We start from the raw sequence: 27,000 nt of genomic DNA on the forward strand, positions 1-27,000 counted from the left end.
GGGTGAGAACCCAGCAGTGATTTAAAATCACCAAACATGCAGCTAAGTAAAGTGTGGCAATAACAGCTGTAAGACTTTAAAATATCCTCTCTTTAATTGCTTTCAAAACTCCCCACTTCCCTTAGCATAGGAAGAGACCACACGTTAGGTAGGTTAAAAATGATTTACTTAGTAGTAGCATTCACATGGTGGAAGTGAGAGAACAAATAGTTTGGTAGCCCTTCCTTCCAAGGTGAGGGGGAATGACCAAGCTAAGCTGGCTGGACAGCTCACTCTATGGTCTTAACCCCCTCATGCATTAATTAGTCTTCAACATCTTGGTTATATTAGGCTGATTTATCCCACAGCCACAAATGAAGGATATTTTGCATCTGAGAGTTTATTTCATATTTTGATATGCTCTATGTTCTAAAATCAAAACAACTTGGAGATCCCAGCAAGCCTAGGCACTTGCATTTCAAATGCTGAGATTTTTTTTGTTTAAAAAAGAAAGGAAAGGGGGGGGGGTTAAGCGAAACAAAAAATGCACATCATAGACTTGTTAAGTATACGTTGAAAAAATAGCATAGATATAGACATTGAAGTACTGAATATAAGGCACATTTATTTATTTTTTAATGAAAGTGCACTAAGATCTAATTGTAAGGGGGAAATATAGACAAACTAGGCAAACCATGGATGAGGAAAACAAATCCGGAAAATTCTGGTTGAAGCTTATACCAGATGAATCAGTGCTTATTCTGAGACTATATTGAGATGCGGACAATTATTGAGATAGGTCATAGAGATACCACCCAAACACCTGCCTAATCCCCAGGCTCTGCAGTACCCCACAGGATGTGTAAGCTTTTCCATAACAACCACCTTCACAACCTTTTAAAGCTCATTATTTATTTGGAAATTTGAACCATCTTTCTATCCTTGGGCTCTATCAGGTCAGGCTGCCACCACAAGGTAAAGGACAAAGGTTATTGAGGCGTCATTGATTTTAAATGTAGGGAGCAGGGCACAGAGCCAGATCTGGCTGGACTAAGTTACGAATAACAGTGCCTATTTACCTAAAAACTGCAGCCCAGAAAGCAGGGAGCAAAGACCCAATAGCCCCGCATTACCTCCAGGGAGACACACACATGCACACAGTGGTACCTCAGGTTATGAACTTAATTCGCTCCAGAGATCTGTTCTTAACCCGAAACCGTTCTGAACCTGAGGTGCGCTTTCACTAATGGGGCCTCCTGCTGCTGCTGTGTCGCCAGCGCACAATTTCCATTCTGATTCTGGGGCAAAGTTCGCAACCCAAGGTAACTACTTCCGGGTTAGCGGAGTTTGTAACGTGGAGGGTTTGTAACGCGGGGTACCACTGTGTGTGTGTGTGTGTGTGTGTGTGTGTGTGTGTGTGTATGCATGTACCAAATTGAGCATCAGATAGTAAGGGCTACCAGCTCACTTGCCAGCTGGGAACATTACTCAGAATGCAGCTCACCCCAATTTGCATTAATGCTATAGTGGGGTCCCACTGAGTTCAGTCCTGGATATGTCTGCATGTGATATGAAGCCAGACTGGTGTTTCTTAATGAGGGCAGGGACTCTCCCATTCCAGTTATGCCCCCCCCCCATAATCTTATAACCAGAGAAAGGAAATGTTTGCATATATATATTGAATTTTATATGCCACTGGATTGTAAACAAAGCAAAACCTCTCTAAGCAGTTTTTGGGGTATATACGTTCATCAACATGCATTCGTGTTGCGTCAAATAAATATAGTGTCAGACTGCCCTGATCCATGGTGACATTTTCCACTAAGGTGAGATGATGTTGCAGCAAATGGAAAATTAATCTCAAGGATGGGCAAGACCTTGGACAAGTGTCATTCAATGGGGGTAGGAACAGTGGTGGAGCTTCATGCTCCGGCACCGGGGGCGGAGAGCAGGCGGGGGCGTGGCTGGCGCATGTCCTGGGGGTGTGGCAGACTGCTCACAGGGGTGTGGTGCGCATCCTGGGGGCATGGCGTGCCGCCTGCGGGGGCCAGCCACAATGGCACCCTACCGGGATCGCACTGCCAGGGGCGATGTGCTCCCCCCGTCCCCCTCTTCCTCTACCAGTGGGTAGGAAGAACAGATTGCCCCAAGCAGGGTCATGGAACAACTAGCAGAGCTCTAAATTAGCAGGATTAGTGATGTCTGTTTGCCAGACCCACTTAGTGTGGCACCTGAGCACTTAGAAACCAGCACCTTTTCCAGTAGCCTTAGGCTACTTCTAGGCAGCAGGGTTTAAGCTTCTTTGGAGAAGGTTCCTCATGTTCTCCTGAGAAGTTTGCTGCCCAAGGACTCTTTCTGTGTAAGGATGCTGCATCTGAGGATTCAGAATGAACACCCTCATATTGTAAGTTGTGTCTTTGTGCTGAATGCAATGGTGACCGGGGGGGGGGGGGCAATGCAGAGAAGTACTTGGTGATTCAACAGTTGCATTTGAAAATCATTCAGAAAATTCCACCCTGGTGGAAACTATTGTCTATTGTCTTTTGCTGATAAACATCCAGTGCCACTGTTCAGCAAGGTTGAAGGAGCCAGAGAAAATACGTCTATGTTCTCTGTTTTTGACCTGTACACACTCACTCATGACGGCATGCATTTCTTAATGTTGCTTTCAGATTCTTGATGTAGTTTCGTAATTTAGAGTTTTATCGTTTTATAACAATAGGCATTGCTCTCATGTTGCCTGACAGGTATAAGTAGCAATTAGCTAATATCTGTGTGACTCCCTCCTCAATGAGCTATGTATGCTTCTGTATATATATTAGAAAGCAGCATCAACCCAAGTGTGATGAGGAAAACCTATAGCTCTCCAGATATTGTGTTGCTTAGCATGTAAGTGATCCCTGACACTACTCACAAAACTGAAGTTCAGAATCTTAGGGGGAAGAGAGTGGCAATGAGTGGCCATCTTCTTTTGGTTTACTTGCTTAGTGCATTAGTGTCCCCCAGAGCTCAAGGTGACACACATAGTTCTTCTCCCCGTTTTATCCTCACAACCACCTTGTGAGGTGTGTTAGTCTGAGAGTGAGTCACTGGTCCAAAGTTACCCAGTGAGCTTCATTGCCGACTGTGGAATTACACCCTGTTCTCAAGATCTATGCAGCTTTTATCAAAAAGATTCATGTACATTCAATATCAGCAGACCCTGCTCGCTAGTAGAAACTCCTGTTTACTTACCCAGAGCACAAATGCCTGTCATTTGCCACGTTAAGGCTTCCGTCCAACTGTTCCTTCAAAAGAAAGAGGCAGGAGGCATTAGGTTCTTGGATCAGCGCCTAGGCTCGTGCTTAGCCATGCAGTTCCCTGCTGTGCCTTTAACCCTTGACTTGCTTATGGATCACTCAGATTTGTGCATTAAAGAGTTTGGCAGAAAAAGAAACCCGAGTTCAAGTACCCTGGCAGGACAGGGAGACGGGCAGTGAGGGGGTAGCACTTCACCTTACCCCATAGTCAGAAGCTGCATCCTGAGTCAGAGGCAACATTTATAAGGCAGCTCTGCTGTTCTTGCAGTATTAAAATATAGACAGGGAGTTTTATTTAATAAAACGTATGCACTGCTTCATTGTATTGTAAAAAAACAAAAAACAACAACCCATAACCTCAAAGCAGTTTTACTAAAAAAAAAGATCAGTAGAATTATCAATAAGAAGAATTAACAAGAAGAACTTAAGACTTTCAGAAAGTTAAAATAGTAATAAGCTAAAAACAGATAAAACTTGCAAATGTGCTTGTGCCATTAATTTATTGATACAGATTATGATGATTCTTCTGGAGTTCATTTTTCCTGTGCACCACAAATCTTCTGTTGCATAATAGACATCCTCTTCACTTAGCTTTGGTAAGAATTGTGCTTTAGCAGCTCAAAGACCTGACTCCTTTTCTTCAGCATTCCCATCAAATTCTCCCCATAAAGCTCTTAATAAACCTGCATTTGCCATGAGGCTCTGTTGCTGCCTGAAAACCATTGAGGGTGCATCAAAATCAATAATGGCTGCAGAATGGGCTGATGGGTGAAAAGGGTTTGCATAGAGGTAAAGCAGGACAGCAGCAGCAGCATAAGGATGAAAAGACTGCATTGCCTAATGCGCAAGGAGCAAATATAATCTGAGATCACAACAGGGGAGATGACTCTGTAGAGGCTTCTACAGGAGAGCCTGCAGCCTACTCTTTATTTGATTAATTTCATGCTTAGTGTGACTTCATTCAATATGAAGTCAGAGAGGGTATGAATAAATGCAAAATCTGTAAGGAGTACAGAATTGGTCTGTCCTCCCCACTCAATCCAGCCCCCAGCCCCCCGCTCTAGAATGTCATTTTGTTCCTGTATAGTTTCTTTGTGATATAAACTGATGCTTGGACTAATGGTAGTAGTGGAAATATGGGAAGAGGCAATTAGGAGTTTTCACTTAAAACTTGCTGTTGTATGTAAATCAGCTGATGTTAGGCTGTGCAATGTGGTGGATTTCTTCAATAACCACATCATAGTGATATTTAACACAACTTTACTTGGTCATAAAACTGGCTACTGGGGAACCTACAGAAGTAGAGTTCACAAGCCTATAAATTACACAGCCTTATATAAATGCATGGGACGTGGGTGGCACTGTGGGTTAAACCACAGAGCCTAGGACTTGCCGATCGGAATCTCGGCAGTTCGAATCACCATGATGGGGTGAGCTCCCGTTGCTCGGTCCCTGCTCCTGCCAACCTAGCAGTTCAAAAGCACATCAGAGTGCAAGTAGATAAATAGGTAAGGCTCCGGCGGGAAGGTAAAGGGCATTTCCGTGTGCTGCTCTGGTTCGCCAGAAGCGGCTTAGTCACGCTGGCCACATGACTTGGAAGCTGTACGCCGGCTCTCTTGGCCAATAAAGCGAGATGAGCGCCTCAACCCCAGAGTCGGCCACAACTGGACCTAATGGTCAGGGGTCCCTTTACCTTTACCTTACTAGGTGCAAAATGTTTGTTCTCCAGCCAAGCTATGGCTGCTTCGTGAAAAGTTTTGTGTAAAGTAGTTTGCCTTGTAGATCTGTCCCTTTTCCCCACCCACTGAGAATTGCAAAGGAAGAAGAGGTTGCAGTAGCTTGGCGACTCATGAATCGCCAAGTAGCTTGAGCACCGCAACCCCAGAGTCGGTCACGACTGGACCTAATGGTCAGGGGTCCCTTTATCTTTATATAAATGCATCAAAATAAGCATATCCTCCAATATTTCTCTGATGAAAATAGGGACGTCCCATTCCATAATGATAATTTTACTATTTATACCCCATGCACCTTACTGGGTTGCTCCAGCCACTCTGGGCAGCTTCCAACATATATAAAAATGTAATGAAACATTAATTTAAAAAAACCTGGGGGGGGGGTGTCACATTACTCCTTACCCTCCAACATTTTTCCAATGAAAATAGGGACGTCCTAAGGAAAAGCGGGACATTCCAGGATCAAATCAGAAATTGGGATGGCTTCTCTAAATCAGGGACATCCCTAGAAAATAGGGACACTTTGAGCGTCTGAATTAAGTCATATTTGCAGAGGAAAAGCATGCCTGCATTATGTGAGCTGGATGCCTCCTCTCTCTCAGCCTAGCTCAAGACTGAGCTTTTCCTGCACAAACATTCTCGACACATTCTTAATACACTCTGATCCTCCCAACAATATCCTTTCATACTTTCTTTTACAGTTTCTACATATTTGCACATGTAGCTTGTCTATCAAAGCATATACCACAGTACACGCTCTGTACACACTCTGCATCCAGTGTGCTCTCATTCCTAGTTTAGAACCAGTGTGCACAAGGTCTTGTGTCATGTTGTTTCTTATGAAATACTGTGTTTTTATATTGTTTCTCCCATAGAAGCTTGGATCTGAATTGGGAAAATGAGCAATTTAGCTATGTTTTAATCTGTTAATGTCTATGTGGTCTGAGGATACCGCTAGAATTATAACATAAATTATCCTCAAAGGCCACTTTAACAGTAGGGTTGTCATATTTCAAAAAGTAAAATTCCTGACCCCAACATTGTTGATCTTTTTGGGGGAAACCTCTCCCAAAATAGTGATTTTAAGCTTTTGGAGCTGTTTCCGCTGCTTTTTCCATCGCGTTGCAGAAAACCTATGTGAAGGGCACTCTGCTGCAGGAATTAATACAGTGGTACCTCTAGTTATGAACTTAATTCGTTCCGGAGGTCTGTTCTTAACCTGAAACTGTTCTTAACTAGAGATCTCTTGCTGGGGCCTCTTGCTGCTGCCGCTGTGCTGCCAGCACACGATTTCCGTTCTCATCCTGGGGCAAAGTTCTCAACTCGAGGTAACTCTTCCAGGTTAGCTGAGTTTGTAACCTGAAGCGTTTGTAATCTGAGGCGATTGTAACTCAAGGCACCACTGTATGCCCTCTGGTGGTTGGTCACAAACCTGCCTCTCCCTTTGCCGAAATGACTGCCGCACACACGTGCACAAACACACACACACCACTTAGAGTAAAACAACAACAACAACCCTTCATACACAGTATTCATACATGGAGATGACTTAACATGCAGGTTGAATGTGCATTCTGACATGGAAATGCCTTCCTGGAAAGAATTTTATAACATGTGAAGTAAACTTCCCCCTGATAGCAGATGCTGGAGCTGCTTTTGGACTCCACCTGCTGACTTTGCTGTGCAGTAAAGAAATACATGCACAAAATGGCACCATTTGTTTTTGTTTGGTGGGTGCTTTGGTGGGTTGCGTGCTGTGCTCTGGCCTCTCTTAGGCTGTTCCAACAGGCATCAACATCAGAAGAGCTCCTATTTGCTTAGTGCAGCTTCTGCAGCCAGAGGGTCTCATTGTGCAATATACTCCTTCCCTGAATGAGGTGGAAAATTAACTTTGTATCTCATTTCTGCCTTACACTTCTCTCCCCACCTCCATTTCATTAAACATGGCAGAGAGGCATTTTTACAGGAAGATGTTTTCTTTCTCCAAAACGTTTGCAGATTATGCCTCCATTTTTATTTTTGTTGAGGGAAGAATCCCTCCTTCCACCAGAGGACGCGAGGATTTTACAATTTACAAAGCAGCGTGCAAATGCCAAATTATTAGGCAAGACTTGCTGCTGATTTAGGAGGCGGTTAATGCTATCAATGTGCCAAGTGCCGGTAGAGTGTTTTTCTGCAGATGGAATGGCTGAAAATATTGGAGGAAATCCAAAAGTTTAATCAAATTCAACCAGTTTTCCCAACTGCAGAATTCTCTTGGGGAGGGGAGTTGAGGTGGTGGACTGTACCATTGCTTTTAGAATCAAAGGGAGGGGAGAGGTTTCCATGGGTGGAAATAAAACTGGTTCTGTTAGCACAAACTTGAATATGCAGGTACATTTCACAGTGCAATTTGCATGTGCCCGGCTATATAGACGGTTCTTAAGGCAGCAAAAATCGGGTATTTCTAACACTTTTAAAAGAAGAAGAAGAAGAAGAAGAAGAAGAAGAAGAAGAAGAAGTAATAATAGAGGGTAGTGGTGGTTTTCGAGTTAGTAAGGCAAGGGTGCAGAAGAAGCTTTGATTTCCCTCTGAACTGATTTCATTAAAATCCATGATGACCAGAAGGGGGAGGGGAAAAAGCCCAGAGCCTGCTAATTGGCATGGAAACATCATCTGCATGAAATATAACACTGCAGATAGGAATCATGACCATGCCATCTATAAGATGTAAGCTTTTCAAAAAACCACACACAACTTAGACTATGGTAAATGCAATTAAGCCCCTTTCTTGCAGGGCATATCACCAAATAGAGGCCCCATTGTCACATGAAATTATAATTGCACGATACATAAAATGCTGCCCTTAGTGCATTAAGTTGTGTCATACTACATAATGGAATTCACCTCCCAAAAAACGACTCCCTCACTTTTAAACCTACAAATACATTTTCAAGACAGTTTAGTAATATTTAAACACAATCAATCCAGCCAAAGCCATTAAGTGACACTTAAAAAGAGAGAAAGCAAAGTGGGCTTTAACTTCAAATCTAGAGTCCAGGTGTGATGAAATTCACTACCTTGACAGGAAGCCAGTCAAGCTTGCATCCTGCTCGCACTTTTAGCTCCATGTATGTAGCTTCATGTAAGAAAATCCTATGCTTATCTGCATCAGGGAAAATGTGTGCATGGGCATAGCCAGGATTTATTTTTTTGGGGGGCAGGCTTTTTGTCAGGGGGGGCAGAACCAAGTTATTGGCAATGCAATTTGTCAGTTAGTTAAGTATTTTTATTTATTTACTTGACTTGGGGGGCAGCTGCCTCTCCTGACTATACCCATGAGTGTGCCCTCTGCCTCTTTGAATGTCCTTTACAACATGATGCTGTACAGATCTTTTAGGCTGCTGGGTTGCCTAGGGCTGGTGGGAGTTTCAGATCCTGGCTTGATTACAAACCAGAGTTTAAACAAACCACAGCTTCCTGAGTTCAGGTGTAGTGGGGAACTGCAGCTTGATTAAAATCAGAAATGGAAGCTTCTGATATCTTCCTCTGATGCACAGAAGAGGAAGAGAAGAGAAGAGAATATGCAAACCCAAGTTTTGTTTGCACAATGGGAAAGCATGGCTTCTGGGCCCCATTAGCTTTGATGCAGCAATTCACCCTTGCTTGGATGCAGTGTATATATTAAGTGCATCCAAGAGCTGTAAAAATGCTTTGGTTTAGTAGTGATGATATGAAAAATCCTACCATGAAGCACTTGCTTCCACATAAATCTTCTTAAACACTCTGAGATCATCTAGAGTCCCCTTTCTTTGGGTACTCTTGCTGGGGAAAGTTAGGCATGTGCTGCCTTTAGGTCAGGCTCTTTCTCAGTGGGGTTCTTCGCCTGGCACATAAGAGTCATGGCTGCAAGGTAAATAGGTGTTTATCTGCTCAAGACTAGGGATGCTTCCACGATGCACTGAAAGCTAAAGAGCAGTAGGAATAAGGAGCTTCATGTTAACGGATACTTTTTTCTCAAAATTGAATTCATGTGATAGAATTTTTGTAATTCTTCTATTGTCATTGTTCTTAAATTTTCTACAGAGCACAAGATGTGTCCATCTGGCCACAGCTTTCTGTTAATGTGAACACCTAGCCTCATCCCAACATTGCCAAAATGTATGTGCACTGCTATAAAAAAACCCAACCCCAACCCACCAACCTTTCAGCAATTGTATTAATGGGTGTGCAGAGATTCTTTTGATCCATTCTTTTGGTCCATCTTTTTGTGTGCATTGATAAAACTACATACAAAAGGAATCTTGCTACAACCATACAAACAATTGCAACAAGACTGCCTTTTTCACAGTTTTATCAATTCACACATGTGCTCTTGTAAGCCCTGTTTAGATTTTGTATTTCAGCGAAAGGGAGAACAAACGTGTGCACAAGCTGTCCCATCCTCCATGAGATGGAGGATGGTTGTCTGCAGAAAGAAGCCCCCTCTGCTTCCCATGCAAGGTAGAATTGGGGTTCTGCATTGTGTGGGAACATCCCCCCCAAAAGCACAGGAAGTTTACCTGCTGCAGACAGGCAGGCACCCTCCCAGCTCCTAGAGGGTAACTGGGAGCAGAGCCAGGGTACACATACCCTCTCCCCCCCCAACCCTCACCCCAAAAACCCTGAATTGGAGTGCAGACTCCAGTTCCAGAATAAATTTTAGAAATTATCCTCATTAAACTGGAGTGGAACAGAGTGAACTGATGAGGAGAGTAAAGGGGCAGAAAGTGGCAAATCTATTCATCCTTTCTCATGCCTTTTGGGCTGCGCTGCTTTGTTGCCCTGCAGGTGGCATTGCTTTGATGGCTGCTCTCTGCTGTTTTCTTATTGTGCTTCTGTAACTCATTTCTTTGATGGGGGGGTTTGTTTTTAACAACATTGTATGAGACCATAAAAATACCTGACTGAAATACAGGGTAGTTTTTGGTGTGTGTGTTTTAAAGTGCATATCAAGAAAACCTGGAGTTGGAATGCAGGCAGCAGATGGAAAGACTGCCTTATGCCAGGTCACACTGTCTGTTTTGGTAGGAGGGAGAAATTTGGTTGATGTTTCAGTGCAAAAGCACTTAATTTACACTTTACAAAACAATCAAATAATTTGTACAGGAAAAAAATCATTTATTCAGGGAAAGTGAGCACAGAAATGCATATATCAGTGAAAACAATGTACAAAAATGCATTGCATTACTGGAAGTTGCCTTCAGACTCAGATTCTAGGCTCAGATTCTAGTGGTGGAAAAAGAAGAAGAAGAAGAAAGCAGGCTCATTCTCATGGTGTGTAATGAAATTGGTTTCAACCCCTAGCAGTTCAGTTGATGGGGGAAGATTTTAGGACACCTACAGAATCAGTTTGAATCCAAATACCTAATTTCCCTCTAAACATCCTTTTTGTGTCTTCTTTTCTCTCTTACATGTAAATGTGTGTGTGTGTGTGTGTGTTGGCATTTTCTGTGGGCAGAGAGATTTAATGAGGCAAATGGCAAAATGATTATTTGCAGTTTGTTTAATATATCAGCTGATGATTGCAGAGATGTTTAGCTTCAAAACAGGCAGGATTTTTTTCGGGGCGGCAGGTTGTGTGTGTTAATGATTCCTTGTTTTCCTTTCTTGAATTCTCTTTACCTCAAGAAAGATCATTACATGCAATCCCAAAGCCACATGTTATCATAAAATTCTTGCTATTTCTCTCTAGGCCTGCTGTTTTTCATTTGCAGTCCAAGAACTAGTGCTGTTGGGTAGAAAACTTTCAGCCACTGTGGGTTGGTTCCAGACTAGGTTGCCACCAGCAGTGCCGGATTTATATGTATAGGCTAAGGGCCCAGGGCCTCTAAATCTAGGGGGCTTCACCAGCCCACCCGCTCCCCAAAGGCAGTCTCCCCTCTCCCAAAATTGCAAACCCAAGACTTCATGTGAGGGCAGGGCAGCTCGGGCCAACAACTATGGGGCCCAACTTGATTTTTTTTTTTTGTAGGGCCCAGTTCACAGCTGAAGTCTGCAGAATCTTAGAGATATAAATAAAATCCATCTAGATTGTCCCGGTGCGGAGGGCCCCTTAGGAGCAGCCCATGGGGCCCAGTTTGGCCCAATTGCCTTAAGGCCAGCCCAGATGAGACTGTGCAGGGGTTGGACTGACAAGTCCTGCCCCTTTAGGTCCCTGGTGCCACTATTCAGAGTACAGACTGAAGGACTTGTTATGGAAATGGGGGGGGCACTTATTGGAAATCAGTTTTCCTAAAAATCCCGGGACGATGAACCCAGCCACCTTTTATTCATAGTCGCATAAGCATTACACTACAGCATGGCCATAAACCTGTACAGTTGAGACCTTGGGTTAAGAACTTAATTTGTTCCGGAGGTCCGTTCTTAACCTGAAACTGTTCTTAACCTGAGGTACCACTTTAGCTAATGGGGCCTCCCCCTGCCACTGCATGATTTCTGTTCTCATCCTGAAGCAAAGTTCTTAACCAGAGGTACTATTTCTGGGTTAGCAGAGCCTGTAACCTGAAGCGTCTGTAACCCAAGGTACCACTGTATGTTCAGCTGCTGAAATATACACCCAATATGCACCAATGGAGATTTATGATACTGCTTTATGAATGAACACTGTGCTTTTTGTGAAGTACCAAAAAGCCACCGATAGGGAGCTCTAGAATCTGACAGTTAACCAATCGGGTACTACCAAACAGCGACCCGTATTGCTGAAAGCAGGTAACCAATCACAGAAATATAGACACAACACATAGGCTAATAACTGTTAAATCATATGTAATAGAATAATGATATAAATCAAAAGGTAGAAATAAATCATATATACAATGTAATAGACTAGTGGCACAGAACGTCAAGCCATGTGTTCAAGATAGGCATCAAAGGTCAGTCTCACAATGGTTATTCAAAGGTTTCAACAAAATACGTCTCTAAAGACTAAAAAGTAAGGTTTTCTCAAATGTTTTTTCAAAAGATCCAACAGAAGGCATCCCAAAAGTCTCAAGGACAGTGTTTTCAGCTGATGAAGACTATCACAAAACAGTAGTATCATTTCCGGAAACACTGTCCTTGAGACTAGCAAGTGGTGGCAAGCTGCCCAGGGGGGTGCTGCCCGCAGAGTTGCCCCTCAGGGATGACACCTGAGGTGGACCGCCCCCACCGCACCCCCCTTTCTCCACCAGTGGTAGGATGGGGTCCTCAGAGGGATCCAGGACTACCTGTAGAAGGGAGGAGGCCAGGCTGCAGGTTGGTAACTGGACCTCTTCCCAAGGGAAAATAAGTACAGTGCTACCTCGGTTTACGAACTTAATCCATTCTGGAAGTCAATTCTTAAACCAAAACCATTCTTAAACTGAGCTGCGCTTTCCCTAATGAGGCCTTCTGCCGCCGGTGCCCTTCCACCGTTTGGATTCCGTTCTTAGACCAAGTTAAAGTTCTCAAACCAAGACACTATTTCCAGTTTTGCGAAGTTTGTAAACCAAATCGTTCTTAAACCGGACTGTTCTTAAACTGAGGTGCCACTGTATAGGGGTCAGTTCAGGGTCAGAGGAAACGCGTTTTGTCTTATTTTATTTGTGCTCAGTGGTGTTTTCCTTTTCTGTGTTTAATTTAAACTGCCTTTTGTGTTTAAAATCCTGTTACTTGTAGATAGTCAAGAACATATTTGCTCTTTGTTTAAAGCCCAGTCTGGTGCTGTGACCAGAGTCTCTCCCACCCTGCCCACTACCAGTACCTTAAGAAGGGTCCTGGGAGGAAAAAAGCCCCAAAATGTGCAGGCGCCAACCCTCCAGGAGAAACCCAAATTTAGGGATTTTCATCTCCAAACCCCAGGAGTCAGCCAGAGGAGTCTCACTGCCCCTCAAGAAAGGCTTAGTGAAGTCAGTGAGTGGTGGCAGCTACTGAAGAGTGACAGAAGCCCAAGTTTATCCAGTTGAAGACTAATTTTTATTTTTATTTTTAGATTCTAATCTAAGCATGAGTAAAAGATTTGAAAGTGGTGCTAGCAAATGCAAGAGACAGAGACTCGAAAATGCTATGACAATGAAATTAAGACCAATCACTGCTTTCGTGCATAAACCACTCATTGAAGCTATTCGGTCTGAACCAACTACTAGCATTCAACCAGACAAAAACCTCCCTGAAAGAGAAACAGTGAAGCAGGATGTGGAACAGCAAGCTGATTATGAGGAGGCAGCCATGATGCTAGCTCAAACTGAAAATATAGAACTAATTCAAGAGTCACTTACTAGGCAGGGAGAGGCTAAAGAGCCACAAGAAAAGAATGTGAATAGTCAGATTTTGCAGTTCACACCTGGTAGGTTAGGCCAAGTCCAAGGTGTTCCGGATGCAGATAAAGATGGTGCCAAATATAGACCTACTATACCAGATGTTGGTTTGTGGTCAGAATTATCACATGAGGAAGTATCCTATTGGGTAGAGAGGGGTCCCTCTCAAGTTCTGCATCATTGTGGACCATTTTCAGATTCCAAACAAGTGTACAAAAAGCAGTCCAGTTTTTGTACAAGAGCTCTTTTCCAGGCCTTGCATCTTCTTCCACAGCTTTAGCTGTGGATTTGATGACTGGGGGGAAAAATACCCGTCTTACCCAAAGTCATGAAAACTCAGAGAAGCATAGGAATGCCATGTTGGCCTACCTAACAAGGAAGTGAGGACAAACGTTAACTTCCAAGCTAGAGGAACAAATAAAAGAAGCGCAACTATACTGGTGGCATGTCATGGAAAGTATTATTGCTGTAATATGCATTCTTGTAGAACAAGGCTTACCATTCAGAGGAGACAATGAACACTTTGGATCTCCAAATAATGGCAATTATCTTGGTCTTTTAGAACTAGTGGCAAAATTTGATCCATTTTTACTTGCTCATATCAATATGGACATTCTGGATCAGGCAATCCCTCTTCTTTGTCAAAAACTATATGTGAGGAAATTGTTCCTCAAAAAAAGTTAAGGATGCAATTCTGGCTGATGTGAGAAAGGCTGGATATTTCAGCTTTTCAGTAGATTCCACTCCTGACATTTCACATACTGATCAGTTGACTTTAATTATCAGATATGTATCACCTGAGGATGGTTTGCCAACTGAGAGATTTTTAACTTTCCTTGAGCCAAAAGACCACTCAGGAGAAAGCATGGCTGATTTTGTGTTCAAATATTTCACTACTGAGCTTGAAACAGACTTTAGAAAATGCCATGGGCAGTCTTATGACAACACTGCCAACATGGCTGGAAAGTACAATGGTATGCAGCAAAAAATGATCGGGAAAAAACCAATTTGCAAAATTTATTCCATGCGCAGATCACTCTTTAAATCTGGTGGGCTGTTCGGCTGTGAATTGCTGCCTTGATGCAGTGAACTGTTTTGACATTATCAATGAAATGTATACCTTCTTTTCATCCTCCACAAAGAGATGGGCAGTTCTAAAATCATTTTTGCCTCCTCAGTCTAAAGTGCCTAAATATTTGTCAGACACCAGGTGGGACACACACGCAAAAGCCACAGAAGCTGTTTTGGAAAGTTACAGTGCCCTCAGTCATTTGTACTCTGATGTTAATGGGAAGGGGGAGACCAGGCTCCAAGCCAACAATCTTTTGCAGAAAATGGAAGAACTGGAATCTGTGTTTATGCTGCCTTTTTGGACCCATGTGCTAGGTCATTTTCACAAGGTCAACAAAGCCCTTCAGAAATCAGACCTGTTCTTGTGCAAGTTTGTACAGTTCACTTCTGGATTTTTAAAGGAAGATTAGAGATGATTTTGATGAGCTTGAGAAACAAGCAAAAGCCACCTTGCCAAATGTCAACTACAAAACAAGGAGACAAAGAGTGGGGGAATGGCAAGGAAATGGCAGAAGTGCACCTGATGCCTTAGATGCACTTTCTTCAAGATACAGGTTTAGGAAAAAATCATTTATTCCTATATTAGATGCACTTGAAGCCAATTTAAAAAGAAGTACTGTGTACAGTGATGTTGCACAATTGTTTGCCATCCTTGCTAATTTGACAGCATCTAAGCAAGAAATTAAGCAAGGTGTTGAACTGTTGATGGAAGCATACTCAGAAGATACTGGCCTGAAACGTCTTGATGAACTTTTGCACTTTCACCTGTATGTGAGACAAAGACATAGGATTACAGCAGATCACTCTCTGCCTTTATCAAGTTATATACAAGGAAAAAATTCAGATGGCCTTTCCTAATGTGGAAACAATATTGCGGCTATTTCTTAGCTTTATGGTCACTAACTGCTCAGGAGAGAGGAGATTTTCAAGACTCAAAAGAATTAAAAATGAATTAAGGGCCACAATGTCTCAAGAGAGGTTGTCCGCACTGAGCGTTATGTACACTGAAAGTGACAAACTTAGACAAACAAACTTTGATGAAGTTTTGGGTGATTTTGCTATGAGGAAGGCTAGAAAAAAATTCTTAGCCTTACTGTATTTGAGGGTTGTAGTTTACTTCTTAATATGTATTTTAAAACTGACTTTTTAATGGCAACATAAAGTAGATTCTAAAAGTGCCGCACTGTCAGGTAATCATGGTCATATTATTTACACTTCCCAGGCAATATATTTTGTAAACTCAAGGTGCTTTTGTTTTTTTAAGAATAACATTACAACTTTATTTTCCTAAAAATTAATGCTTATTCCACAAAAGGTTTACAAAGTTCAGTTATTGCAAATGTTTTTCAGTGTTAATTTTATGCATTTTTAAAAATCACCATGATTTTTAACAATAACATCTTATGTCCTTTAGAGGAGAAATTGTGAATTGCAGAATTTTAAATACCAGCCACATCTTTGGCTTCACTCAATTTTGTTTATGACACTCTTCCATTTTCTTCTAGTTATGAGGGTGGGGAGGGCCTCACAAGTGGAGCAGCCTAGTGCAGTGATGGCGAACCTTTTAGAGACCAAGTGCCCAAACTGCAACTCCAAACCCACTTATTTATCGCAAAGTGCCAACACGGCAATTTAACCTGTATATCTCATTTTTTTCTCTGTGTTTCATGTTTCTTCTTTATGACTGCTGTTGTAATAAATAATCCTGCATAAAAGTTATTGCATTGCATACTTCAGATACAGTTCCTGCATTTGCTAAGTGATCAGACTGCACAGTTTTTTTAAGTTGAAGATGATGGTGGTGGTGATGATGATGATGATGAATTACAACACAATTACAAGAATTACAACACAATATTAAAAACAATTAAAAACAATTTACAACCACAAAAATAAGGCGTGTCCTTAAAATATACATGCTAAGTATAAAAATCCAGGACAAAGAGGTGTGTCTTCAGCATTCTCCAAATCTGTATGATGATGTTGCCAGATACACCTCTGTGGGAATGAAGTTCCATAGCCCTTTCCTGGACTGCAACCCACTGAGCCTCTGAGGGTGGAGGAACCACCAAGAGGTCCTTCTCTACCAATCTCAGCACCCAGTATATCTGCAGGGAAGGACGTGGTCATTCACATATTTGGGGGCTGTGTCATTCAGGGGTTTAAACATGATAAGCACTTACTGGAAGGAGAATGCTAAAATCGATTGGCTAATGGCATCTGTGCAATTAAGGATGTAATCCCATGCACATTATTTATGATAAACAAATGCCATTCAAAATGGCATACTGTCAAATGAAAATCAATGGGATTTGCTTAGTAAATAACACAAGCCTACAGGTCTGTTGATGCTGTGGTCATTCAGTGTGAAACTTACTTCCAGTCTTGCATCAGGGCCTGTTCATCTGCACAAGCAACATAAACAGTTGTTGACAAGATCATATAGCAAAAATTGCCTGCTCCCATTTTAGTGTGCCTGTTTCTTTTGATCTTCCTCAAAGTGCAAGACCAACCCTACCATTAGGCAGTGACATGGCCACCTCTGGTAACAGATGCTGTAGGCTGTGGTAGCAATGATAGCCCAACCCCTGTGTTTTCCACCTAAGACTTATCATTGGTCATCCCACTCCACTCCTCTTGAGTTGGTGCCCCTGCAACAATAACTACTTTAGAACAAAAAAGCTTGCTGGGTCAGGCTAGTGGCCCATCTAGTCCGGCATTCTGCTCTCACAGCAGCCAACTAGATGCCCTTTATGGGAAGCCTGCAAGCAGGAACTAAAGCTTACTTGTTATTGGGCGAGCTGGATATCTCACCTCCTCACTTTCTCCCAGTATTTCATGAAGAGCACACTTGAGAAAAGCGCCTGATGGAACGGCAGACACCCAGCCTGTGATTGGAGGCACTGCTCTTCTCGTGTGACACGTGTTGGTGATACCATTGCTGTCTTGCAGCACTTCTTTAAACAGGCAGTGAGCAATAAGCAGACAGACACTTGAGCAAGCAGTAATGTGGTGGACAGAGCTGTGAGTAATCCCTGCCTTTTTTTTTTTTCATTTCGCCAGCCTTATTTTGGAAGAACAGTTCTTGTAATTGTTAAGAAATGGGGGCGGGGAGTGGAAATCTTTGGCGTTCTGCTGCAGACCATGCAAAGGTCTTCGAGTAGTTCCCAACTTTTGCTTTTGACCCACCCCTTTTGTAAGCTGCCTAAGATGTTATGGTGGGAAGAGGAGAGAAGATGCCTCTTTTGTGCATATTATCGTCTGCTGTCTAACAAAACCTGATGGAGCTGAGCCACTTATCAAGCAAAAGTCCGGGGACCTGATCCAAATGCTCCTGATGCAACCACCTTGCTGTAACCAAGCAGGTCTAGATTTACCCAGTGCCTACATGAGAGGCTGCTTAGGAACCATATGTAGGATGCTTTTGGTTCCTTGGAGGAAAGGCAGGATGTAAACATAATAAAATTAAACTTCATTGAAAGAAACAAAAACAGCTCAGGACTAGTGATCACAGCAACTCTTCCCAGTAGGAAGACCCAGTAGGTCTTGCCCTGTTGAGGCTGTTGCAAGGACCGAAGGCCCCCTCCTTCCCACTGCTCTCTAAGACTCCTCCCCCAGCAATCTGAGGCGCCTTCGTCTCTTTCTTTGCTCCACCCTCTTTATTCCTCTTCATGTTCTGGGTGACTAGGGAGGAGGGGAGCAGGAGGAGGGAGAGACTCCCTGTCTTCTTCCACAGCCTGCCTCCACTCTGCCTCCCATCCTCCCTCCTCTGCAGCCTCCACTTCTGCCTAATTCTGCTCTCTGCTACAGCCTCTTCTTACTCACTAAACTCTGTTACCTCTTCAGCTTCCAACACCTCCTTTTCCTAGTCTGCTCCCTCTTCTCCTTCTGACTACTCACCATTGTCCCAACACGTGGAGCCTTCTTCCCCAGGCTAAACACATACATCTTGTATACTCAACACTTGTCTCCAGGTGTCCCATTGAGACAGCTTGATTCAAACCAGGTGAATCTTTGTGGAACCCTTGTTCATATAAGATTTTAACCTCTCCTTCCTCTAAGGACCATAATAAGCATAGTATAGAATGAGGAGTGTTGTAAATGCCCACGTTTTGCTTTTGGGAAGCATGTCTGAGCCATACAAGTAACACCTATGTGCATAATAGTAAAAGTGTGTGGCTATAGGCTTTGGTTTAATGGAATTTGCTGTGTCCTTGTGTCATTGAAGAGCTGCCCTGCTGATATATGAGGTGCTACAAGCCATTTCCCTCCATTTCTCAGTTTGAGCTTTTGAATTCTGTAAGAAGGGCTTTTTAAGTGCAGGCGTAGATTTTTATAGTAATCTCATTTTTATGGTGGTCTTGTTGATTTATGGCAGAGTAATAAATGAAAGGAGGCAGTGCCCAGCATCCTTCCACAATTCTGCCATGTAGATAGTTTATAAATATGATTCCTAATTAGAGGGCGCAACTTCACCCTGTGCAGCAGATCCACATAGCAGTAGAGTTGTGCTAAAAGGTGACCCATCAAAGAGGCTCTTTATCATGCCACTTAAGCATCTTTGGTTCTCTTCTCCATTGCCCACTCTGGGTACCATAAATGAGCTGGTGCTCTTCAATTATGACGACACTTGATCTCATGTGCCCTATTGTACCCCACTTCCTTCCTTTCAGACTAGCAAAGCTTTAGCCACTTACATGTAGTCCCAGAAAGAAGCCACTGCTCTGTTTCCACCTAAGAGAGCTCTTTGTGTAGGTATATTAAAGGAGGTCGACATAGGTTACCCCACCCCTGTTTTAGCATGTTCCTTACTTGCTGAAGGTGTAAAGCCAAGAGCTGTAGCTCAGCACATCTGCTGCAACACACACTTTGCATGCAGAAAATCCCCAGCACCCCCAGGTAGAGCTAGGAAAGTCCTCTTGAGTGAGACTTGGAGAATCATAATGCAGAGCTAGAAGGTTCTGTGATTTGACTTGGCATGAGGGAGTTTTTTATGTTCTTATGCAAAGGCTGGCGTAAGAAAAATATGAGAAAATTAAAAGGGAGACTGAGCCCTGGCAGGGTTTGGAAGAAGCTTGCCAACAGGGGTTGGATGCAGACAACGAGAGCAGGAAATAAATAGAAAGAGCAGGAATGGATTTCTACAGTCATGGGTTGAGAACTCTGTTTTGGAGAACAAATGCAACTAGAGGTGTCATTCAGGACCCTGGACAGAGCACAAGCAAATGTCCTAGCTCCACATGAGCCTTTGTAGATCTCTTGGGTCTGACTGGTCCTTCCATTACCCTGAAGGAAGTTGTGTAAGCTAAATATATTCATCAGGCCCTCCCTCCTCTCTGCTCCTTGGATTTCGCCAGGTAGGAAAAAGAAGCTGTTTTGCTGTCCTCAAGGCTAGCCATTTCTGCATTGCTTTATCTTTACCTCCTCTTTAGCTGCTTCACTGCCTCCTAGCCTCCCCTTGTGGTTTATCTGAATCCTCCATCCATCCTAGCCTGGCTTGTTTCAAATGGGGTCAAAAACCCGCAAGAAGCAGACCAGTGTGGCACACTGTGTTCTGTGCCATTCCTCTTGTTGGCACTAAATAATGCTATAATATGTAGTAGACATATTTAAATTTAAAGAAAATGGGCAAACTTGTTTAGAAAAGGCATTAAGGGGGAAAGGTGCACAATTTAGTCATATATGAATCATGCTTGTTAAAGCTTATTAGGATTTTATTTCCTTGTGGTTTAATTCCTGCCTTCCATAGGGCTATGTGCTTCTATTCATCTAATCAAGCTTTTAAAAGGCAGCTGTTGATTTAAAGATCAAAATACTTTAAAAGAAAAAAACCCAATAACAACTGGAACAGGTTAAAAATCTAATTTACTTTTCACCACTGATGCTAATAGATTATATTTCCACTTCATTGGGTTGGGAGAATGAATATTGGGCTGATTATTCTTCTTTTGATGCTTGTCAGTTTCTATCCAGAATCACTTCGAAGCACTAGGCTGTAATTTGGGCTTTGAAACTGAAAGTATTGCAGAGAATTTTTATTTTTTTTAGGGGTGGGGACTGAGACAGATTTTGATGGTGTGTGTGTGTATTGTATATATTTTGAAGCTGATGAGCAGCTCAATACACAGCTGCAGTCTGTAAAAGCTGGTTGTGGATGCTGAGTGCTGCTTAGTTTCTGCAAAGCAAAGCTGTCCTCCTGTCTCAGGCCACAATATATGTTGCAAGGCATCGCTTTTAACATGAAAAGTAACAGAATAGAAACCTGTCTTAAACCAAGTCAGAACATTGGTCCATCAGGGGGTGGGACAATCCCAGACCTATCTGGAGATGCCAAAGGTCAAACCTGGGACCTTCTGGAAGCAGTGCAATGTGCTGTGTCCATTCCCTACAGGTAATGGTTCAAAACCTTCGAAGCTGCTAACACACATCCTGAATCTTTCCCCTCATCTTTAGTTGGTTAGGTGATTTTTAAATGGAAAAATCAGTCAGAGAATAAATGGGTTAAGAACCTCCCTCCAGCTCTGCTGAAGTTTGCTGCCTCTTACATGTTCTTCTCATAAAATAATAACAACAACAATCAAGGAAACGTACCTGACTAATGCCATATGTCACCTGAGTTTGGATGGGGGGACTCTGGGAACCTTCTTCATATAACTCTGAACTTCTTTGGTGGGGGGGGATGTGCAATTAACCTTCCTCAACCTAGTCATTTAGTTTGAGTGGGTGGCAAGCTGGCACCAGGTGGAGTGGAGAATAAGCAGTGGCCTGGTGTTCAAGATCACAGAACTGGCTGTGCCAGGTCACCTGCCCTGCACCTGATGCCCTAAGGCAGAGTTTCTCAAACTTGGGTCTCCAGCTATTTTTGGACTACAACTCCCATAATCCCTAGCTAGCAGAACCAGTGGTCAGGGAGGATAGGAATTGTAGTCCAAAAACAGCTGGAGAGCCAAGTTTGGGAAACCCTGCCCTAAGGTATGGTGGGGGTGCTGTCCCATCCTCAGTCCTGAAGCAAGATTCAAATGTGTGTTCAGTCAACTTCTGCATTTAGAACAAGGAGAGGACTGTCTTGTCCAGCCTTCTCCAGCCTGGTGCCCTCCAGATGTTTTGTGCTACAACTATCTGCAACCGTGTTGGCTAGGACTGATAGAAGTTGTGGTCCAAAATATCTTCCCCTGTTAGGGAAGGCTGGGACAGGTTCTTGGCAGTAAATGTGTTGTGAAAACGTCTGCTCTGAAATACCTCAGGGCTGCTTCAGATTCCATTCACATCAGGGATGGGGAACTTTTGGCCCTCTAGATATTGCTGAAGTGAAACTCATGCCAGCCTCAACAAGCATGGCCAATGGCCAGAGAGAACAGGCATCATAGTTCAGCAACATTTAGAGGAACAGAAGTTTCCCTACTCCTAGTTTACACATAATGGCTTTAGTCGAAACCCAAGTGTGTGCAGCTGCCTGAACTGCATGCATATAAGATCAGGTAGTTATTCTGAATAGTACAAAAAAGGCTATGCAAGAGAGGAGATTAAATCTGGCTTCCTGGTCCGCATCCCAAAGTGCTGATTTGTGCTATTCTGAGTTCTGTAGCTTGGTGGTAGAGCACATGCTCTGTGTACAAGAAGCCCCAGATTAAACCCCTGTTATTAATAATAATATATTTATTTTCCGCAACATCCTTCACCAGCAGGTCCCATGGTAGGTTATGGCAATCTAAAATTCAGAATTGAAAACAATTGATACAAAGTACAGCTGCAGGAATAGAGTTGTCTCCCAGGATTTGGGGGAAATATAATTTCTGTATAGATGTCAGTAGCACGGGGAAAACTATATGGTCTACTGTTGGATTCCAACGTCCCATCAGCCATAGCCAGAAATGCCAATGGTCAGAGATGGTGGGAGCTGAAGTCCAACAACACCTGGAGAGCAGACCATAGTGAGCTAGTTGGACTTATGGCCTGACTTGATGGATGGCAGATCTCTCCCCTCGGCCATGCTCCATAATAGATGGATGGATGGATGTGGCTTGGGCTGGATCTGTTTGGGCTTCTCTCTACCTGCTGGTAGCCACAGTAGCTCTGCTCTGCCTCCATGGTCAGAAGCAGTCATGCTTCTGAATAAAAGTTGCAGGGAACCACAGGAAGGGAGAGGGTTCTTGTGCTGGTGGACCACTGTGGGAAGATGGTGGACGAGATGGGTTGTTGGTCTGGTCAAGCAGGCCATAGCCTGTGTCTGTGATCTAGATCTGAGTGGGCATGTAGGGTGTAGAATGTGAAGTGATCAGTTAGTGATTTCCCCATGCTATGATGATTATTCCAAAAACAGGTGTTTGAGTGTGGGTGTATGCGCAGCTGAGTGTCAGTTCCTTGTGATAACATGCAGTTTATGTGATTCTGCATGTTTTTTTTCAAACATTATAATCACGAAAATCAGAGCTTTTGTTGTTTTTTCACAGGGGGAGGGGAATCAAGAAACCTCGATGCAAGAATGTCAATAGTTGATAGGACACTTGTAAAATGATAAACATTTTTATTGTGCTACTATGCTGCATAATAGAGACAGTTTCAGGAATTCCATATTAAATTAACTTCTATTTTTAAAAAACAATACATTCGATATCTCCCCCTCCCCCCTTTGCTTCCCTTTATAGCATCATTAGAGGGCTTTTGGTATTATTAAATATTGACTTATTTATATATTGCACCAATATATTTAAATGACTCAAGGCCATCAATCAATACACATAGCTAGTCTATGTAAAAACACGTTATGATCAGTGATACTCCTTTTCAAACACCCACATTCATTTGGATCTGTTTGTTGTACCATCTGTTGTGCCTTCTCATAAATCAGATCTTTGTAACAACCATTGCCTTTTAGTGTGTGTAGACATTGTACTCTGCAGCACATGCTGGCAACTTGTAGCCCATGTATGGGTGCATGCGTGCTTTGGGGGTCTCCAGTATGGGCTGTGGAGGTGGCCAAGTAGTCCCTGATCCTTAAACGGTGCCCTTCACAACCCATCACATTTCCCCTGCCTCTCTCCCAACAGAGGTCATCATACAAGGCTACCAAAGCAGTTTCTGTGCCAAAACAAGGTCTAAACCCCAGTTGAAATGGATCTAGAAAACCAATTTCCTCCAAGTGCACCTGGATGTGGTCTGCGACCACCTGCTCAACAACCTTGCCCAAGGAGGGGAGATTAGCAACTGGCCGGTAGTTACTTAACTTTTCCAAGTCCAGGAAAGGTTTTTTGAGGAGTGGTTTTTCCACTGCCATGTGAAATTACATTTTAACTATATTCAAAGTCTTGGTGCAGCACAGGGAGGGGGAGACACCAAATTATGACAGAGAATATGGATGTACTAAATACCCAAAACAGCTCAGTTGTACTGTTTTTTTCTGCCTTTGCTCTCTCCTCTAATCTTGTAATTTCAGTAGCCACAGCAAAAAGGTGAAATCCTGGCTACATGAATAAATATTTAATCTCACTTTCTCACATAAAGGATATTTCTTTCTCCCACCCCTCATATTTTTTCCAATTGAGTATCCAATGCAAAGAAGATAATGTGAAGGTATATTTTCAGCGCAGATAATGAACACAAAGCCATCTTTGTTTGCAGTGCTCCCTATGAAATTTAATGTGGATTGACAATTCCTAGTAGCATTCATTTATTTCTCCTCTACCCCACCCCCCATTACAAGTGTTAAAGAATATTTTCAGTGGTGCAGAGAAGAATGCACTTTATGCATATGGGCTCTTTACTCTCAGACACAAGACCTGAAGATTCAATATGGAATTTTCTGGTCAAAAGTGTTTATCGTTGTTAATGCCTAATGAGAAATCTGGACATTGTGATAACTAGGACAAACCCGCAGCAGCCAAACCAGAGTTCCTTTTTCTCACAATAGTCTTTGATTAAAATCATCATAGTAACTAGTGGCAACACTACAGTTAATCTTGATCTGGCACTTCTCGTTGGACTGCTACTTGGTTCAAGCTGTCAGTCCTTGTGCAGCTGAAATACAGTGGTGCCAAAATGGTCTCAGTCCGCTGGGCCATTATATTTTAAAAGGCTCACTTTTTAAAAACAAACAAACAAACACCCTCTTCTAAAATACTCAAGATATAATCCTTGGGGTTTCTATAGCTCCGTTTAAATAAAAGTCTGTTGTGGCGAAATAGTAATAACAGAGAAACAGAAGGCTGATATAACAAAGAACTACAAAATCTATATAGCAGATATTTTGTAAACTGGTAACTAAACATAATACAGGTCCCTTTTATGTCAAGGGGGGGTGTTTAACCCTAAAAGAAATATTAGGATATATATTAATGACTTAACCAAATTCACTTATAAGCAGTAGGTGGGGCTTGTCTATGTCCCTTCTTACTTTCATATGTAATAAAACAATGTATTATTGCAACTTGTAATTTATGTGTCAATTTTTCTAAGACTACTACTTTTTCTAAGCTACGTCCCATACCAATAAGTATGGTATGGGACGTACCAATAAGTATGTTTGGCTCCAGCTTGGGCTTTCCGAAAATGGGTTATATTAACCCTGGCAGCAATTAATAAATGAAGAATTAACTAATGTGCATATTTAAGGCAGCCTCTTCATAAATGGACAATAATGCAGATTGGGAGGGGACAGTATGGCAACCCATAATTGCATTAATTTCTCGAAAAAAAACAGTGGACCAAAAGTTTTGAACCTTCACGCAACTCCCGCCACAAATGGTAATGCACTCCAATATCAAAACATCCATGTTAATGTTTTGGGATGGTGGATGCATCAAAACATGGCGTTCATCTGGAGATCATTTACCATTTATATACTGTAGAGTGATTTCTTTGTATCTTGCCTAAATGATATGAAAATGATGTTTAAGCCACTTTTTTTTGCCGTAAGTATTTTTCAAGTATGTAGAGCATCAGGCTCTTAATCTCAGAGTTGTGGGTTTGATCCCCACGTTGGGCAAAAGATTCCTACATTTCAGGGGTTGGACTAGATGACCCTCAAGGGTCCCTTCCAACTCTACAACTCTATGATTCTACGTTCCAGTCCAGATTTTACAGTAGCTCCATGACAGTCTTAGACCTGTCTGGCCATTAGGTTCATCTTAAAAGTAAAAATGTATTTATTTTAAAAGTTTATGTATTTAGAATTTGTATATTTTATCACCACCTTTAAAGGTGATGGTAATTAGATTCTCAAATTCAGTTAATTTATAGGTGGCAGCAGTTTGGCTGGTGTTTTTTTTATTTTAAAAGGTGGAAATTTAGCACCATAACAACCATGGAACATTAATGTTTCTTAATTTGTGCTTCCTTTCCATCTCCATACTAGAAGCATTCTCAAAATAAAATTTGCATATTTATTAAAGTTCCCTGACCCTCCCCTATTATAATATTATGTGTGGTTCTTAGTATAAAGAAGGGGGTGGAAGGCAATTGAGAATGTACTGGAGCTATTAATGTACATTTTCTGTTCCAGCATTGAAACATTGTTTGTAAAAGGCCTGTTTTTGAACCATATACCATTCTCTCTAGATCCCCTTTTGGAAAATTAGAATACGCTAAAGGGAACCCAATCTCTATTTTCTCAGCCTCTATATGAGTCTATTGTTTATCATATCAATTTAAGTATATGTCTCAATTGAGCGGCCAAATAACATAATTCTAAATTAGGCAAACCCCCATCCTCTTTCTTTAATAGAAAAATAAAGCAATTTATTACCAACCCTTGGTCTCTTTTGTGCAAAAATAAAAGAATTAATTTTTTCTGCTACCTTTGCAGCTGTTCTGGAGAGAGCCATACAGGGAGAGTTTGGAAAAGATAGGTAATTTTAGGAAGAACAATACAATCTATCAAGTACAAAATAGGTTCCCATTTCCCATCTTTTAATATCTTTATTTAATAAAGACCATGTTTTATAAAAATTATCATTAAAAAATCTTATTAAAATTCATTGTGATATATGCACCCAAATATCTCAAATGTAGATGACACAATTTAATTTGGAGGAATACTGATACCTTATTCTGGATTGAAGGAGGGACATTAAAGCACATTACTTCAGATTTTGGAAAGTTGACCCACGGACTCCCTTAAATGTGCATGTCAATCCATCTCTCATTTTAAAAACTTTCCACAGGAGTGGAAGGTGGTAACCATTATATAGTCTGCGTAAAGACCCAGAACATAGGAAGGTTAATATGAATACCCAGGTGATGCATATAAGCAGTTCCATTGCTCAAATAAAAAGAAAGGGAGAGAGAGGACAGACTTGTTTTGTCCCCTATCGGATATCCATCAGTTCTGATTTATTATTAGCCTGAATTGTTACTTTGGAAATATAATAGATATGCTGAATTGTTTTAATAAATTTGGGGCCAAATTGCATCCTTTCCAAAGCTTCAAACAAAAATTTCTACTCCAGGCAGTCAGAGGCCTTAAATAATTACAGTGGTACCTCGGGTTAAGTACTTAATTCATTCCGGAGGTCCGTTCTTAACCTGAAACTGTTCTTAACCTGAAGCACCAGTTTAGCTAATGGGGCCTCCTGCTGCTGCTGCGCCGCAGGTGCACGATTTCTGTTCTCATCCTGAAGCAAAGTT

At 42.1% G+C, this 27,000-nt stretch overlaps 1 protein-coding gene across 4 annotated transcripts in view; it reads left to right on the forward strand.

The window, feature by feature from the left end:
- Positions 1 to 27,000, forward strand: part of NEXMIF (neurite extension and migration factor) — a 206,230-nt gene that overhangs the window by 161,115 nt on the left and 18,115 nt on the right. For 2 of the 4 annotated variants that reach the window (XM_053373902.1, XM_053373903.1), the window contains exon 5: positions 17,212 to 17,403. The exons of the other annotated variants lie outside the window; for them this stretch is intronic. In XM_053373902.1, coding sequence (XP_053229877.1) covers positions 17,387 to 17,403 — 17 coding nt within the window. In that variant the 5' untranslated portion in view covers positions 17,212 to 17,386. The remainder of the gene's footprint in view (positions 1 to 17,211; positions 17,404 to 27,000) is intronic. 4 annotated transcript variants of the gene reach the window in all.

This window comes from Podarcis raffonei, chromosome Z (genome assembly GCF_027172205.1).
Source record: "Podarcis raffonei isolate rPodRaf1 chromosome Z, rPodRaf1.pri, whole genome shotgun sequence".
Classification (NCBI taxonomy): Eukaryota; Metazoa; Chordata; class Lepidosauria; order Squamata; family Lacertidae; genus Podarcis; species Podarcis raffonei.